Source organism: Nematostella vectensis, chromosome 15, assembly GCF_932526225.1.
Source record: "Nematostella vectensis chromosome 15, jaNemVect1.1, whole genome shotgun sequence".
Classification (NCBI taxonomy): domain Eukaryota; kingdom Metazoa; phylum Cnidaria; class Anthozoa; order Actiniaria; family Edwardsiidae; genus Nematostella; species Nematostella vectensis.
The window spans coordinates 4,094,397-4,112,107 of record NC_064048.1 but is presented as its reverse complement, the minus strand read 5'-3'; the positions used below and the strand labels follow the sequence as shown (position 1 = coordinate 4,112,107).

General features: G+C 42.5%; 2 protein-coding genes across 2 annotated transcripts; both read right to left on the bottom strand.

Annotated features, from left to right (window-relative positions):
* Positions 1 to 17,238, bottom strand: LOC5515680 (protein-glutamine gamma-glutamyltransferase K). The gene is made up of 15 exons (XM_048722809.1): positions 17,010 to 17,238; positions 13,212 to 13,238; positions 12,733 to 12,845; positions 12,232 to 12,411; positions 10,548 to 10,808; positions 9,884 to 10,002; positions 9,087 to 9,194; positions 8,566 to 8,746; positions 8,116 to 8,251; positions 7,399 to 7,502; positions 6,740 to 6,982; positions 5,782 to 6,069; positions 5,113 to 5,276; positions 4,632 to 4,774; positions 1 to 1,881 (listed from the first exon to the last, which is right to left on the bottom strand). The coding sequence occupies exons 1-15, from the start codon at positions 17,102 to 17,104 to the stop codon at positions 1,740 to 1,742; spliced, it is 2,304 nt and encodes a 767-aa protein (XP_048578766.1). The 5' UTR covers positions 17,105 to 17,238; the 3' UTR covers positions 1 to 1,739.
* Positions 15,484 to 16,646, bottom strand: LOC116614743. Its single transcript, XM_032376092.2, has one exon. The coding sequence runs from the start codon at positions 16,378 to 16,380 to the stop codon at positions 15,610 to 15,612; it is 771 nt and encodes a 256-aa protein (XP_032231983.1). The 5' UTR covers positions 16,381 to 16,646; the 3' UTR covers positions 15,484 to 15,609.
* Positions 17,239 to 17,711: the final 473 nt, after the last annotated feature.

The following is a 17,711-nucleotide window of genomic DNA, read 5'->3' as shown; positions in this document are numbered from 1 at the left end:
TCAGGTTATTGAACAAACTTTATTGAGAAAAAGAAATTAAGAAGTCTTAGCGAGAACGTCTAGTCTTGTCATGCCTCTTTTTGCGTCTTATCACAGATAGCCCAGGATCACGGCGAGGGTAGAAGATCTAACATTGTGTAGTTCCAGAAAATATCCATACCCCCCCCCCCCCCCTATTGAGGGGGTCGGAGGTATGACCCCCCCATCCCTCTGGAATTTCCAACCCGCTGGAAAAAAATAAAGACAGTAACTGTTAGGGAAAAAGGGAATTTTACCCGCCCTCCCCTCTGGAAATTCCTGGGCGTTTGAACCCCCCACCCCCCTGGAATTTCCAATCCCCTCAATGGGGGGAGGGGGTATGGATATTTTCTGGAGCTACACATTTCTGACTTCAAAATAAAACATTTTGCTCTGCTGCAAAATGCTCCTCTTATCTGTTTTAGTGCCATGATTGTAAACAACTTCAGAGCTGGTTAATGAAAACGCTTCAAAAATTTTGAATGAAGGGAGCAAGAAGGCGATTTATCTGGTGAAAATCGTCGGCGAGATTTAATTCGCACAACATTGAAAACAACAGTAAAGGAAAAAGCAGCATGACGATGCTATTTTTCTCTCAAAATCAAATGTTTAACTTTTTTCCTTAGTGCTAGTATCTAGACTAACCATAACATGCTATTTTTCTCTCAAAATCGATCGAATGTTTTACACTCGATTTGCTAAAGTATCTAAACTTGAATATACTCGCTTCTTTTAAACTGAAAACCAGTTAAACTATAAATCAATATAAGGTTGGAAACGTATGTTCTACGCCTTCTCGTCCAGTCGTCGTTGCTTTTGCTCCGACGTAGGGCCAAAGCTCGAAACATCATCGCGTACAACATACTTTTACATCCTTGTGTTGAATTATAACTTTTCTACAAAATGCCTAGGCAGACCATCTAGTTTTTTTTTTCTAATCATACCATTAAAACCAGTTGGTTATCACGGATGTTTTTTTTCTAATACCATATACCCTACTACTGTAGATGTAAAGACTGTCAAACGCACTAACACCCATTAGCGCGAGCTTTTGTGTTACAAAAATTTTAAGGAGACTATTCGGGTCTTAGAGGGAAATGGCATATCCTTTTGGCCTTATATAAAATGGAGGATGACTAATGGCAGTTTTAAAATCAATCCCTGCTTATGGGTAGTTTGTTTTGAAAGAATAAAGATCAAACGTAAGAATCGTATGAGTTATTCTTATATTCCTGCAAATAGAAATATTACGATGAGTCACAAGGTATTATTTGATACAACAGAACTACCATTTAGCAATTTACCATTTGCTATTTGCGCTGACAACGTATTTTGAAAAAGGTGCATGCAATGTGAAGTGCGATCATACACGTGAATTGCTAGGATTCTACAATTTATTGAATTACTTAGCCACAGGCTTACATCCTAATGCTGTTTTTTTGCACGCCGCGATAGTTCACAGAACGGATTTCAGATTTTTTCTGTCATAGAAAAGTTAAATTAACACTCATTACTTTCTCTTACTCGACTGTTCTCCCACTAGGCATGAAGACAACGTAAAGATTGTCAGTTGACCTTTATTCTATGACAGAAAAAAAATCTGAATCCCGTTCTGTGAACTATCGCGGCGTGCCAATCATTAGGATGATAAGCCTGTGGGCTATTTCGGTAGGCGAGTTGTTACACACTCCTTAGCTATAGTTGCCCTTGACGAACGCGCATTACTTGATGCGCAGGTTGAAAGACTCGGTAATCTCCCCGAGCTGGTCACACGAGAAGGTGGCGGTGATTTCCCGCTTGCCCCTTCTTGAACTCTTGAAGGTTATGGTCACAGTCGCTTTCTCATTCGGACCAACAGGAGTCCTGCGAAATGGTACAGAAGGAGGCAGGTTAGTAAAGACTTCCTCCCTGACACCTTGAAACCCCATCCTAAGACCCTATTCTTGACACCCTAAGAACCTATCCCTAGCACCCTAAGAACCTATCCCTAGCACCCTAAAACCCTCTCCCTAACACCCTAAAACCCTATCTCTAGGACCCTATCCAAAACACCATAACGCCCTGTCCCTAGAATCCTAGCACCCTATGACACTCTTCCTAGCACCCTAAGAACCTATCCCTAGGACCATATCCATAACACCCTAAGAGCCTATCCATAACACCCTAACACCCTATCCATAACACCCTAAGAGCCTATCCATAACACCCTTAGACCCTATCCATAACACCCTAACACCCTATCCATAACACCCTAAGAGCCTATCCATAACACCCTTAGACCCTATCCATAAAACCCTAAGACCCTATCCATAACACCCTTAGACCCTATCCATAAAACCCTTAGACCCTATCCATAACACCCTTAGACCCTATCCATAATACCCTAAGAGCCTATCCATAACACCCTAAGAGCCTATCCATAACACCCTTATACCCTATCCATAACACCCTAAGAGCCTATCCATAACACCCTAAGACCCTATCCATAACACCCTAAGACCCTATCCATAACACCCTAAGAGCCTATCCATAACACCCTAAGAGCCTATCCATAACACCCTTAGACCCTATCCATAATACCCTTAGACCCTATCCATAACACCCTAAGAGCCTATCCATAAAAACCTAAGAGCCTATCCATAACACCATTAGACCCTATCCATAACACCCTAAGAGCCTATCCATAACACCCTTAGACCCTATCCATAACACCCTAAGAGCCTATCCATAACACCCTTAGACCCTATCCATAATACCCTTAGACCCTATCCATAACACCCTAAGAGCCTATCCATAAAAACCTAAGAGCCTATCCATAACACCATTAGACCCTATCCATAACACCCTAAGAGCCTATCCATAACACCCTTAGACCCTATCCATAACACCCTAAGAGCCTATCCATAACACCCTAAGACCCTATCCATAACACCCTAAGACCCTATCCATAACACCATTAGAGCCTATCCATAACACCATAAGACCCTATCCATAACACCCTTAGACCCCATCCATAACACCCTTAGACCCTATCCATAACACTCTAAGAGCCTATCCATAAAAACCTAAGAGCCTATCCATAACACCATTAGACCCTATCCATAACACCCTAAGAGCCTATCCATAACACCCTAAGAGCCTATCCATAACACCCTAAGACCTATCCATAACACCCTAAGAGCCTATCCATAACACCCTAAGAGCCTATCCATAACACCCTAAGACCCTATCCATAACACCCTTAGACCCTATCCATAAAACCCTTAGATCCTATCCATAACAACCTAAGAGCCTATCCATAAAAACCTAAGAGCCTATCCATAAAACCCTTAGACCCTATCCATAAAACCCTAAGACCCTATCCATAACACCCTTAGACCCTATCCATAACACCCTTAGACCCTATCCATAACACCCTAAGACCCTATCCATAACACCCTTAGACCCTATCCATAAAACCCTTAGATCCTATCCATAACAACCTAAGAGCCTATCCATAAAAACCTAAGAGCCTATCCATAAAACCCTTAGACCCTATCCATAAAACCCTAAGACCCTATCCATAACACCATTAGACCCTATCCATAACACCCTAAGAGCCTATCCATAACATCCTAAGACCCTATCCATAACACCCTAAGCCCCTTTCCATAACACCCTAAGAGCCTATCCATAACACCCTAAGAGCCTATCCATAACACCCTAAGACCCTATCCATAACACCCTTAGACCCTATCCATAACATCCTTAGACCCTATCCATAACACTCTTAGACCCTATCCATAACGCCCTAAGCCCCTATCCATAACATCCTTAGACCCTATCCATAACACCATTAGAGCCTATCCATAACACCATAAGACCCTATCCATAACACCCTTAGACCCTATCCATAACATCCTTAGACCCTATCCATAACACCCTAAGAGCCTATCCATAACACCCTTAGAGCCTATCCATAACACCCTTAGAGCCTATCCATAACACCCTTAGAGCCTATCCATAACACCCTTAGAGCCTATCCATAACATCCTAAGACCCTATCCATAACTCCCTAAGACCCTATCCATAACACCCTAAGACCCTATCCATAACACCCTAAGACCCTATCCATAAAACCCTTAGACTCTATCCATAACACCCTAAGACCCTATCCATAAAACCCTAAGAGCCTATCCATAACGCCCTAAGACCCTATCCATAACACCATAAGACCCTATCCATAACACCCTTAGTGCTTCCAAAGCGAACGTCAGCGAATTTGATTGACAAAAGTATAATCGAATTGCTTCTCATTGTTCTGGAGCAAATGGATTCCACGTGAAAGATGACGTCAGCCTCACTTGATGGGACTTTAAACAAGGACCATCAGTAACAAAGGCGCTGGTCCAAGATGTCATTGTCACTAGACCACGTTCAAGTGCAGAGCTCTGTTAATATCGAAAAGGCAGAGCCGTATATAAACGGTCCTTGTTTGAATGTCGAATCTACTTTTTTGTTTAGCTTTTGCTCGTCATAATTTACCGTTAAAAAAAAAATACAACAATCCAGTGATTCAAGAAATTGTTTTATATGTATACTGTTATAAGTAGATTGACATGATATATACTCACTTGATGAACTTCTCAAGGGATCTTGGTTTTACGCGAGATGCCTCCATGTCAAAGGATATGTCAGTCAGTTTGATTGGTAGGGGGTTGGTGAAGTAAAACTTCATCTCGAACTCTTCGCCAGCTTTTGGGTCCTTCTTCGGTAGCTGAATCGAGTAATAATAAAAACAATGAGAGCAGAATTGTACAATTGATTATTTTATACATATAAATATATACACTAAAATCTGAAGCACTCTAGTAAGATAACGACACAAAAAAGCAAACTCGCCCTCACTTTTCTTTGCTTATTCGAGTATTGAGACCTGTGCGCCTTTGTCGTTATGCGCGTCGTTATGTCGTTACCTCACTAGTGGCACCAGGCATAAGAACGAAAAGAGGCCGGCAATATGCGCGCGTAGAGTCGAACGTGTGCGAGCCGCCGTCCGGTTGTAGGCGTCGTGGATTTAAATCACGCACAGGGAGACCAAGCTAATATTTTTACCATCGCCTTTAACACTGGCTTCTTCAGTGTTGCCGTCTCCATGGAAGCATACCGCTGGTCTGTCTGTTGGACATGAGCGCGGACGAAGATGTTCATAGGTTCATCGCATTTCTGTTTGGGTCTAACATAGTCCGCCTGTTTTATCGCCAGGATGATGGTCTTATCTGAAATGGAATTGCAAAATGTCAAGCTGCTATTTGAACATCTTCTTGGAACCTATGGCAAGATCAATAAAAATAAAAAAAGCTGAAATAAGATAAAAAACGTTTTAGAAGGAACTACCGAGTGATTTTGAAAGACGTTGGTTTTCGCAACAAAATTACTTGTTGTTTATTGTTGGGTACCCTGTGCTTACCTCAGTTAATATGTCGGGCACGCTGTGTTTGCCTAGGTAAATATCGGGTTCTTGTGATTACCTAATAAGTGATCCTGAATTCTATGTGCATACGGGAACCCTGTCTTTATCATTGTTAACGGTCTGCCGTATATAAGTCTCGATACCCTGTGCTCAACTCAGTTTAATATGTCGGGCACGCTGTGTTTGCCTAGGTAAATATCGGGTTCTTGTGATTACCTAATAAGTGATCCTGAATTCTCTGTGCATACGGGAACCTGTCTTAATCATAGTTAACGTTCTGCCGTATAAAAGGCTCGATACCCGGTTCTCACCTTTATTGGCTTCCAGCTCCACTTCATCTTTGAGGTTAGTGACGTTATAATTGCTCCTTCCAGTGTAGAAAGTCGACTTTGCTGTCATAGCAATCTTCACAGTACGTTTTTCCTTGGAGGTGTTCGTCATTTTTAAAACGACATCAAAGTCACTGCCGATGATGACGTCATCTTTTACGTCAAGAGCAAAAGTAACGTCGTTGACTCTCTTTTCCTCGTAGATGTCTTCGTCGCGTCGGCTGCTGTACTTATGGGCTAGGTGAACGGCCTCCCGCTCCGCATGGCTACCTGTGGCAATGAAAATTTTAATGATGACAGACTCCAAAACACTACTCCCCCAAGAAAGCCCCAAAACACTACTCCACTAAGAGGGCCCCAAAACACTACTCCACCAAGACGGCCCCACAACACTACTCCCCCAAGAGGGCCCCACAACACTACTCCCCCAAGAGGGCCCCACAACAATACTCCCCCAAGAGGGCCACACAACAATACTCCCCCAAGAGGGCCCCGTAACACTACTCCCCCAAGAGGGCCCCACAACAATACTCCCCCAAGAGCGCCCCACAACAATACTCCCCCAAGAGGGCCCCGTAACACTACTCCACCAAGACGGCCCCACAACACTGCTCCCCCAAGACGGCCCCACAACACTACTCCACCAAGACGGCCCTACAACACTACTCCCCCAAGAAAGCCCCAAAACACTACTCCACTAAGAGGGCCCCACAACAATACTCCCCCAAGAGGGCCCCGTAACACTTCTCCCCCAAGAGGGCCCCAAAACACTACTCCACCAAGAGCGCCCCACAACAATACTCCCCCAAGAGGGCCCCACAACAATACTCCACCAAGAAGGCCCCAAAACAATACTCCCCCAAGAGGGCCCCACAACAATACTCCCCCAAGAAAGCCCCAAAACACTACTCCACCAATAGGGCCCCACGACAATACTCACCTTCGGGGAACTTGTATAAATGGGTAATGTCCTCTCTTTCATCGCTGCCGACAGCTTTGGTGCTAATATTCTTCCCAATGCTCTGTTTGTCGATACGATAAACTTCCATTTCGCCATCGCTGTGAACATCCCAATATACCCTGTCCCCGTTCACTTCAGCAAACACGAACTTGGTGTCGTATGGCACATAAACTTCTCCGTTTTTCACGGCTTTGACAGGGCATGGGCCGCACCGGAACACTCCTGATGCGATAATATCAACACACTTTACACTCAATTATCGCCTTTTCCTATTTTTATTAGTCGGGCAGGTTTTTGATAGCATTTCGTGGACTGTTCAGGCGCCACGGGGTAGTAGCTCGGATAACGCAACGTAACTTGACCTGGTTTTCTAAAACAGGGAGAGTGCATCGCAAACAAGGCATGTTTCAGCCAAATTAGTGGGAATTCCGTGTTTTTTTTTTATCAGAATTTTGTCTAACAAACTCTGTTCCCACCGCCCATGGTCATAATCGCGTTACATGCACATTGCCATTTCGGCCATCTCGCTTTTACCTGCTATTTTTTTTATAGCCTTTTGATGGAAAGAAACTCAGACCATAATGGAACACCCCTTCCCCCCCACACACACATACGCACGCTACTTAAGACGCACTAACCTTCACTGGTTTCCTGTGGTGTTGCATCGTGAACCTGCCATCCGTCGTAACCAGCGGGAAGATCTGGTCTCTTAAAGAAAGATTCATTCCAAACATGGAAGTTCCTGTAAAAAAGTAAAATTATAATTCATTTCCATTTGTTGTCACCATTTCTTCAAGTTACCTAGTTTTTATTCATATGCAGTTTTCGATTTTTTTCTAACCATTCCTTATGGTTACGGATAAATCAATTGCATAGCCTCACCTCTCCTCTATACCTGCGCTCGAATCAGCATCGCAACAATTTCGAAAGAATTATGTTTCAAAATATCAGTGGCAATATCATGTGTTTGTGTCATTTATCACGTGTTAAAAGTCTAACATACCCCACCGTTTCGGTGGGAGTATAGTGCCATATAGATATAGTATAATGATATGAGCTGCAATTGTAAACCAGCAGAGAAATGCTTCATTACGCATAAGATCATGACGCAATCCTTTAATTATGAAGTTGTTTCAACCAAAACTATGCCGGCACATTCTATTTGGCTAATATTTTTCAACCTTTTTAATAGTGACCGCTGTAACGCGCGCCGCATGGTTAACTTTATATTGGTGGTCACGGAAGCGCGCGTCGCATGGTTAACTTTATATTGGTGGCCACGGTAGCGCGTGTCGCGTGGTAAACTTTGTCTTGGTGGCCAAGGTAACGCGCGTCGCAACTCCTTCATTCCTTACCAGACCGAGTCATCGAGGTCGTCCATAGGTTCACCTGCTTCATCAAAGTGAAAATCAATCGTCATACTCGAATCAGTGTCATGAGCAGACTTGAAGTTCGTCACGCTGCGAGTCGGAATACCAAGAGCTCGGCATACTACAGAGAAAAGCAACATCAATATTAGTACATACCACAGGCTACCCATGCATCAGGGCATTCTACATAAAAAAATGGTTAAAAATTAACGTCCTAGCCCTGAATGACGGGGATTTATAGTTAACCCACCTATCTAGAGAATGCAACATGGAGTGTTCACAGGTAGCCCACTTGTCAGGGCAATACAGCACGAGAGATTCAGAGGAAGCCCACCTATCTGGGCAATACAGCACGAGGGATTCACAGGTAGCCCACATATCTGGGCAATACAGCATGAGGGATTCACAGGTAGCCCAATACGGCACGATACTTACATGTGGTGACGAGACCGGAAAAGACCCAGCACTGACCATACCGCACCATGTATTTCCTGCGATCAAACTTTTCCAGGATTTTAACGCTCCCGACCCAATCCCAAGGCTTTGTACTGTTCTTTGGATATTTCTCCGTCCATCGACCGTACAAAATGCCACCATCTCTATCGTTATGGTTAGCCTGACAGGTGGAATAAGTTAATGGATAAGATGTGTGAGGCAAGGTTAATGTGAGGTGAGGTTCGATGATTAAGTGAGGTGAGGTGAGGTGAGGTGAGACGAGGTAAGTTCAGTTATATGGTACGTTATGGCATGATGGGCTGAGGTGGGGTGGGGTGAGGTGGAGGTTAGTTGAGTTAAGGTAAGGTGTAGGTGACGTGAGGGCTGCGTTGGGCAATCGCTATGAAATTCACTGCATCCTTCCAGAATGATACATTAAAAAAAATTATGCGAGTCGTTCCAAAATGCTTTTGGCCGTAAAACGAATAAAGGACATGGTCTTCGTTCAAGACGCCACTTACCATCTGTGATATCACCCTGGAGATCACCACAGGACTGGATCGAGCTGAGATTCCAAGCTCGGCCTTGTCGAGCAAGTATAGTGCGTTCTCAAGAACAACATCCTCAAACTAGTAAATAGGTCAGGATATCAAATCAGTGCCAAGAGACATCTCAAGATCAGTATCAAGAGAAATTCCCGGAAAATATAAACATAAAAATATAATATAAACATACGAAACATACGAAACAATGACAATTAAGCATCTATGCCACTATCTTTACCCCCCCCCCCCCCCCCCCCCGCCTAATGATTAGAATTTATCTCTCATTAATCAAAGGTGTTGAAGTGAATAAGCGTGTGTTAAAAAAGCTAACAAATAATTGATTGTTAACAAGCATTTTTTATTCTTAAATTTCTACAATAGCCAATTGGGTAGATATCGACGGCATAACGAATGTTCCTAGCGTGGGTACTTTGTAGCGCTCTGTACAAAGAAACAAATGAGACGGACTAAAGAGAGTAAGTACGCAGCTGCTTTGTCTCCTATTATCTTTTTTTCTACAAATGAGTTCTTTTGTCTCTATTCCTCTCGTTCTTTGTGTCGCGGTGCGGATATTGTTCATTTGCACAATCAAATTGCAGCTTGTAAGAGCTGCGTACTGACCTACCAAAGAGGCCTCATTTAATCAAAGGTCCAGTTTGATAAGGATCTATCGCTTTGCTTTCTTCGGCCCGGACGATCTATTTAGGCGCGCAAAGGCCGCTTTGTCTCCGAGCATGGCCGCGTCAAAATGTTCACAACGGACGTAGAGTTACCTGACCAAAGTTCCAAGGTCTTCCATAGTTGTTCCTACTGCTTCCGACCCAGATGCGTCCGGTCTCATTCATGACATACTCCTGGCGGTGCGATTCGTCCTTCATGTAAACGTCGTCATCTAATGATTTGGCATGAATCAGCGATACATCCAAGAAAACCAGGGGGTACTGGTAGGGAGGGGGGAAGGATGGGACGGTGTTGCATATTGAATAAATTAGTGTCAAATTCATGTACAGTACTTTGTGTAAACAGGGTAAACAGGTAAAAAGCTCGTGACTGTTGTGCGACAAGTTTTTGTTTATGAAATTCTACACTAACACAGGCTCACAGATTAGATTTGCAGGAACTTGGGCTAAATACTTACGCGTTTTGCCGCTCATTTTATTAGAAAAAAATCTCATTATTTTCACCTTTATTATTTGCATTAAAATTGACGGTATATTATAAAACACCTCTATGTATATTAATCTAGTAGCTTGGTTGCAAGCTAATCAGGTGCATTTGAAAAACCTCTACATACTGTCTCATACAACTCCTGGGCCGATGGTCTAGCCAGATTTTCACCAGCACTGTTGGCGCCGTTTGAACGTTTCTCCACTGGCTGGCAGGTAGTTTATATTATAATAAAAGCTGAGTATACTAAAATACCATATATTCATTTACCTTTGCACCATGCGTTAAACAGCACAATAATCACGGCTTGCATGGACCGGAATCTCAGCTTCTTGCCGTCCTTTGCACCCTTGACTTCAGTCTCAACGTATAGCTGATATTTCCCAATAGGGGCCGTTGCTGGTGACAACACTTTTACGCTTACGCTGTCGCCCTTCACACTGGTAACCTCCATACTCCATGACCCACGAGTTGTGGCAGTGTGTTCCTTAATGCGGACAATTGTCCCTTTACTTTGTTGTGGGCGCTCCCCTATAATAGATAGCAGACACAGGTCACAGCAGTGGCGGACATACGCCCCCCCCCCCATCCTGCTGTTACGACTGCAATTCTAGGTAAAGTTTGTAGTAGCTAGAATATAGGGGAGCATTTTGGATTAATACGTTTTACTTCATATGGTAAAAAATCCTAATTTTGATGATTGTGTTGGTGATGATCATATCTTCTAACACAATTATAACTATCAGTAGCATCACAATCACTTAGATTAATGTCACCATAAAGGGGCTCTGGCTTTTGGCAGAAAAAGGGGCTTTGACTCAATCACCACGTGAAGAACAAAACAGGGGCAAATAGGGGGTTCAATCGACAGTGCTGAATAACGTATGCGCATGCGCGTGTTCTGGCGAAAACAAACAAAATCTCAGTGTTGAATCGTTCGAGTAAAGGTACGAAAGGCTGACTTCGGTCGCTGTTTTGACTCACTGTACAGCATTAAAACCATACTGTATAAATGATGATAGATTTGTTTGATAATGAGGGAGTCATAGAGAAAATTTTAGCAGGTTTGATCTAGTTTTCTTAGCATTCGCCAAAATGTGACAGTTCGCCGGTAAAACGCCGCCATTTCAAAACAAAAAAAGCTGGTTTAACCGCGCGGTACTGGAACTAGTCTTGAGTTTTTCAGCATCCGCTACATCTACAATAATTTCCATTGTCAAAACCACCACCAGCAACGGCACTGACTCTTAGCAGCGTCATATTTATCCCAGTTCTTCGAAAACAAACAAGAATCTTATCGTTGCATACTTCGTGTCATAAAAGGCTCGTATCCAAATCAACAGACCGTTATAAACCCCTTATAATGATAGAACATCATTTCAGCTCTCTTTTAGCTCTCTTTTTTTTAAGTATTATTTCTCTACGATCCAACGCCGAAAGTTGAGATCCGCCATTGCTTGATCAAGTAACTACTGTGGTCGAGAATATTCGCTCCTGCATGACTTTCTTGCTTCAAAAGAAGAACATATCTATGTAGGGAGATGTTCTCTGAGTGGGGCGATCGCACCGAACTGTGATCGGGGCGAGGGTACTTTGGGCGATCGTTCCGCAATTCTTAAAAGTCACATATGCTCAACAAGCTTAGGGGATAGCAAAATGGGTGTGGTTAACAACAATTTAAGCACTAGAAGATAGCAAAAATGTGTAGTCACACAAGTTAATCAACCCTTTACATGTTGTTGTGCCATATTTTTTCATGTTTTTTAGACCTAAATGCGCCTCATCTCATGAAGTTTCCAATGCAATGTACAAAATGATGTTATGTTAATGAATCTATACAATTTCTGTGCAAAACAAGCATGAGGCCCCTAAGGGGTGGAAAAGGTTTCTAAGGGATAAAGCACCCACGCACTTGGGAAGGACAAGCATATGAGAGTCCTGTATCAGTATTAACCTGTCACCAGCTGCAATGTTAGTTGATCAGTGTCAGCATTATAGTTGCGATCAAACTTGATGGTCAGTTCAAACTCCTGGCCTCTTCTGACAATCAGCCCCTTCTGCTCAAAGGCAGTATTGTGTGCCTTGCGATTGGCTTCCTCATGATAGTCCACCTCAATGGGTTTAAGCTGAGAGTCTGAGATAAGGGAAAAGCCAGAAAATCAATAGAGATAGACAGATTGATCTACAGACAGACAAAAAGATGGGGTGGGCAGCGCGTTCCCAGGATTGGCCGAAAGGGGGGGGGGGGGGTGCGTAGTCATAGGTATCATATTGAAAAAGCATAGGATTTGAAGATCCCTCAATAAGGAATGACCCACAAGGGGGGGAGGGGGGGGGGGGGTGCGCAGACACACAGGCAGAAAGACAAAAAAAAAGAAATCATGAAAAGACAAACGGAAAGATAGAGATAGTAAACAACAGATAAAACAGAGAAGGAAAAGGATTGACAACTTACTGATTTGTTTGTGGTGGTTTTCCTTCAGCAAGCCAACATTCTTACGAAAGTCGTCATTAGAAAGGGTACTTGATCTCCCTTCCCCCTCCCCAGCTCTCCCAGCCCTGACACCCCTGATGACAACAAACAAAACATCTGTTTGAATGACTATGCAGGCCTGTATCCAGGATTGGCTTAGGGGGGAGCACAGTCATAGGAATCATATTGAAAAAGCATAGTATTTGAAAACTCCTTTATAACAAATGAACCACTTCTTGGCTGCCAGGGGTGTTCGTACACACCCTGTGTACCCCCCTGTGTATGTGCCTAACAATTTTAAATATACCAAGCAACATCAGAGGTGGCCACATAAAAAGGGCCAAGAAAAAGTCCTTGTAAAAAAAAAATTATATCAGAGATACCAGAAACGATTTTTCTCCATTAGAAGACATGATTAGAGAAAATTGAAGATATTGAGGATTTAAAATATAAATACTCACGCTGATTCTTCTCTTGCCCTCTTTGGTCTAAGCAAATGAAAAAAAAAACCAGTAAAAATGTCCCTATGGACATGTTTTTTTCCCAAACAGGGTTAAATATTTCAGATATTTTGTTCTACTACTAGACAGGGTCAGGGTTACAGACTATTGGCCACACCTAGGGCGCTAAAAGGGGATGTGGGGGCACCCCCCCCCCCCAATATTTTAAAACAATTATAATCTTAATCTTAATGTCTTTGTATTGTCCCCCCCCCTCTAATATCTTGAGGCCTGCTATGTTATTGATAATCATTTAGTAGGACACTTGCAATGGTGGCTAGCATCCATAATGATGTCTCTGGGATATTAATTATAGTATACTTTAGATAAACCTCTCCTACTCTCCTATTTGGCCCTGTCTATCTGTGGTCTTGCAAACCGAAAGGTACAGCAATATGATGACTAAATAGACCTTTTTGTAGTTAGAAATACAATATCTGTAGGCCTGTGGTTTTACACCAAAGAGAGGCTCAAATGAGCATTTTGGGAGGAACAAATGCACACACCAGTTTGAGCCTCTCTTTAGTTTAAAACCACAGGCCTCTCAAGTATAGTGATTTTTACCACAAAAAGGTCTATTGGTTTGTTTTGCCCCATGACAAGTTCTCCAATAGGGTTCTGGATCCTAGTGTGTGGATTCCGGATTCCATGTGGGGTTTTTTTCCCGTGGATTCAGGCTTCCATTTTTGTTTTCCAGGGCTATCTTGTATTCCGGATTCCAGCTTTAAGTCTTGGATTCCGGATCCTAGTGTGTGCTGACTCCGGATTCCAGAAGCATGGATTCCAGATTGCAAGTCTCATTTTTCCATGGATTCCGGATTACCTGTCATGGGGCGATTTGTATATTGCATGACATATTTATCTATTCAACATCAAATTGAGAGCCCCCAAGTTAACCATATTGGACTTAGATTAATCTAAGATGCAAAGCTTATTGTGAAATTCTCAAGCCCTTAAAGTGGGAAAGCTATAACATTACTTCAAGATCTCCAATCGACCGTTGTAGTATAATATCAAGTAAAACAAAATCTCCCTGAGAAAACATACATATCAATGAAAGGACCTATTTATCTATTCAACATCAAATCGAGAGCCCCCAAAAGCTAACCATATACCAGCAAAGAAAACTTGTTTTGGAAAAGATATAAGTTGAATTCAACGAGAAACATAGGATTATTTCGGACTGCCGGACCGTTATTTATTAACATTAAATCGAGAGCCCCTGGGAGCTAACCATTTAAATGAGCGTCACGTACTGTAGATTAATCCACGATGCAAAGCTCATCCAACTGTGAAATTCTTATTGCATAAAGCGGGTAAGTTGTAAAATTGTCTCAAGAGCTAAAACAAAATCTACCTGAGAAAGCATACATATATACACAGTGACAAACGGTCCGGCAGCCGGATGGGGTCATAAAAAACTAACGGTCCGGCAGTCTGAAATAATTATTTTGGACTGCCTGACCATTATCTATTAAGCCCCCGGGAGCTAACCAAACTAGGCGTAGATCACGTAATGTAGATTAACCATGATGCAGAGCTCATCATCCAACTGTGAAATTTATGTCATGGAGCGAGGAAAGCTATAAAATTGTCTGAAGAGCTAAAACAAAATCTCCCTGAGAAAGCATACATATATACACAGTGACAAACGGTCCGGCAGCCGGATGGGGTCATAAAAAACTAACGGTCCGGCAGTCTGAAATAATCCTATCTCGTTTAATTCAACTCATTTTCATTCCAAAACAAGTTATCTTTGCTGGGAATATCCTAGCGCTGTCTTTCGAATAGGTTCATGGGGTTTGGCGTTTTCTATAAACGCTACATAATATTTACTCCCCGAGATCGGCAATCAACGAGAAACAAAGGGTTATTTCGGACTGCCAGACCGTTATCTATTAAGCCCCCGGGAGCTAACCATAACTGGGCGTAGATCACGTAATGTAGATTAACCACGATGCAAAGCTCATCCAACTGTGAAATTCTTATGGCATGGAGCGGGGAAAGCTATAAAATTGTCTCAAGAGCTAAGTAAGGGCCTATCCGCACTTGTCGAACAAAGTTTGTCTGGCCCGAACAAAAATGATAACAAATTTTGTCTCGGCCAAAAGTTATTAGCTAAAGTACATCCGCACTTATCGGGCCAAACAAATTAATTACAAACCGCCGACGTCAATCAAAATGCATTCTCGAATTTCTGGCGCGAATTAAATTGCACGTGTGGTTTGTTTACCTTTACAATTCGCCATGCTTCCAATGAATTACATCGCTCTACTCGTGTCGTTTCTGGCAATTTATTCATATTATCGACATCAGCAACAACTTCTACTTCTTCTTTGCTATTGGCAATTTAACGTAATTAACCAGAACGGGCCATGCGGTCACCTTGATCGGTCATCGTTTTAAGCAATTTATCCTCCCTTTCACCTTCTGCCAACCTCTTGTTAGCGGCTGCCTTCGATCTTTTCCTTTTTACGCGCTTTTCCTGGGTTTCTTTAGGGTCAAGGGTTCCTTTTGGCGAGTCTGAAGAAGAACTTGGGGAACTAGAATCGTCAGGCTTGTCATCCATGCTTGAAGAGCCGGCTTCTCCAACACGCTCCAGCTCGACGACATCTCGAACTCCCAAAACAGCATCGATCTCATCGTAGTATGGAGACTTCCACAAACTTCCCCCCGATTGCTTCTTATTCCAGTCCTTTCTTTCCTTATATTTCTCAATCAGGTATTTAATACGGCGTTTGCATTTATCGACAGGTCTGTTGTTGTTATATTTATTGTTCAGTTCGTCGACGAGTTTTGCCCAGTATTTTCGCGAATCTTTGCTTTCGAGTCGTTCATGATATGATACCCACAGGTTAATCAAATACGTCTCCTCTTCTTTCTCGAAACTTTCAGTCTTTTTTGCTTTACTTGGTGCTGGCGCTTTGCCGCCTTTATCAAGTTGTTGCTTGTTCGCTTGTTGGTTGTTTTGCGGCACTTGTTGGTTTGCTTGTAAAGGCTGAAGCGGTGGATTCTGTACTTCATTTGGTTGCTCTACAATTTGAGACTGCGATTGACCATAAATACCAGCAGGATCAAACACTTGTGAGCCATAATAGTTGAAATAATAGTCCCGAGGAAAGTACGCCATGTTGTGACCTCGATTCACTCTGCGAAGATGAACTTTCCCGCGCAATTCGATCACGTTGGGTTATCAAGTAGGGTGATAATTGACAAAGCTGTCATGTTCGACATGATTTTGACGTTTGGCCTAGTTTTGTAGGGCTCCAAACCTCCCCAGCGGCGTCTTTGTAGTTTGGCCTGGCCGAACAAATTTTGTCTCAGCCGAACAAACGCATCCGCACTTGTTTCTTACAGTTGATGACAGAATTTGTGTCTAAATAAACAAGTTTTGTACAAGTGCGGATGGGCCCTAAAACAAAATCTCCCTGGGAAAGTATACATATAAACGAAAGGATAATTAAAAGCTGGATTAGCCAAGAAAGGCAAAACAGGCTTTGAAATGCACAGAACACATATTTGCATCTCTTCGTATCTATACTGCCCCGTTCTATATATAAGTACTTTTTTTAAGTTATGGGGGGACTACTTTTAAAACGCAACAATAACGTCCTATGATGTGTAATAAGACCTGTATCGTAATCTAGTAATCAGATCAATTTCTCATTTTAGTTTTAGTATTGTTATGAGTACTTTAGAGTTAGGAATTATAAGTGAAAACAAGTGTTTGTGAATAGATCATAATTAGTAATATCTCACGGGACATCTGTTTCCGAATCGCTCCCCGAACTTCTAGAGGTGCGATTTCTCGAGCCTCGAGGTCTTCCTCGTCTTCTTGGAGTTTCACCACTCATGGCTGAAGGTTTTTCTCCTTGTGAAGTTCCCAAATGCGTCTGAGCTGGCTTTGGTGTCTGCCTCTCGTGAATTTGCTTATTCAGTGCGCTGGTGTGTAAAGTGAAAGCTCACTCCATAGGGAGCCCAATCCCCTGTCTGGATAAAATGGAGCCCGCAATACGTTCTCCCACACAGACATCACGCACTTATCATGTCACGCTAACGCCGAGACTTACACATTTTTTAAAAATATGCTGTTATATGTTAAATCATAGGTTAAATGCTTCAAATTTTCAAGTAAAATCGCTTTCAAGTGGTTTTCAGTTTAGTTATCTGAAATTATTATTTTGTGTGTGTGTGTGTGAGGGAAACCTACCCTTCACTCGTACAACACACTTTACTCCGCGCTATGGCCGCTTCACGGAAATCACACTCTTTTAGAAACTTCTTTCTTGAAAGGTCTGCCTATAACTGGAGCCGATGAAGCCTAGAAATATTATTTTATTTTGAGTCTATTGAGCCGTGAGATTTTTGAAAGCCCAGTATAGTAAAAAAATCGCGCATAGTATTTTGTATATAGATTGGGACGAGATTTTGTCTTTAAATAAAAATCCTATTTATTTTGCA

Bases quoted from the DNA above. Each gene is read 5' to 3' on its own strand.
- LOC116614743 (XM_032376092.2), bottom strand. From the start codon at position 16,380: ATGGCGTACTTTCCTCGGGACTATTATTTCAACTATTATGGCTCACAA.
- LOC5515680 (XM_048722809.1), bottom strand. From the start codon at position 17,104: ATGAGTGGTGAAACTCCAAGAAGACGAGGAAGACCTCGAGGCTCGAGA. The intron at 5,277-5,781 runs GTGAGAACCGGG...ATTCCATTTCAG, and splicing joins GGAGCTGGAAGCCAATAAAG to ATAAGACCATCATCCTGGCG. The intron at 4,775-5,112 runs GTAAAAATATTA...TACTCGATTCAG, and splicing joins AGCCAGTGTTAAAGGCGATG to CTACCGAAGAAGGACCCAAA.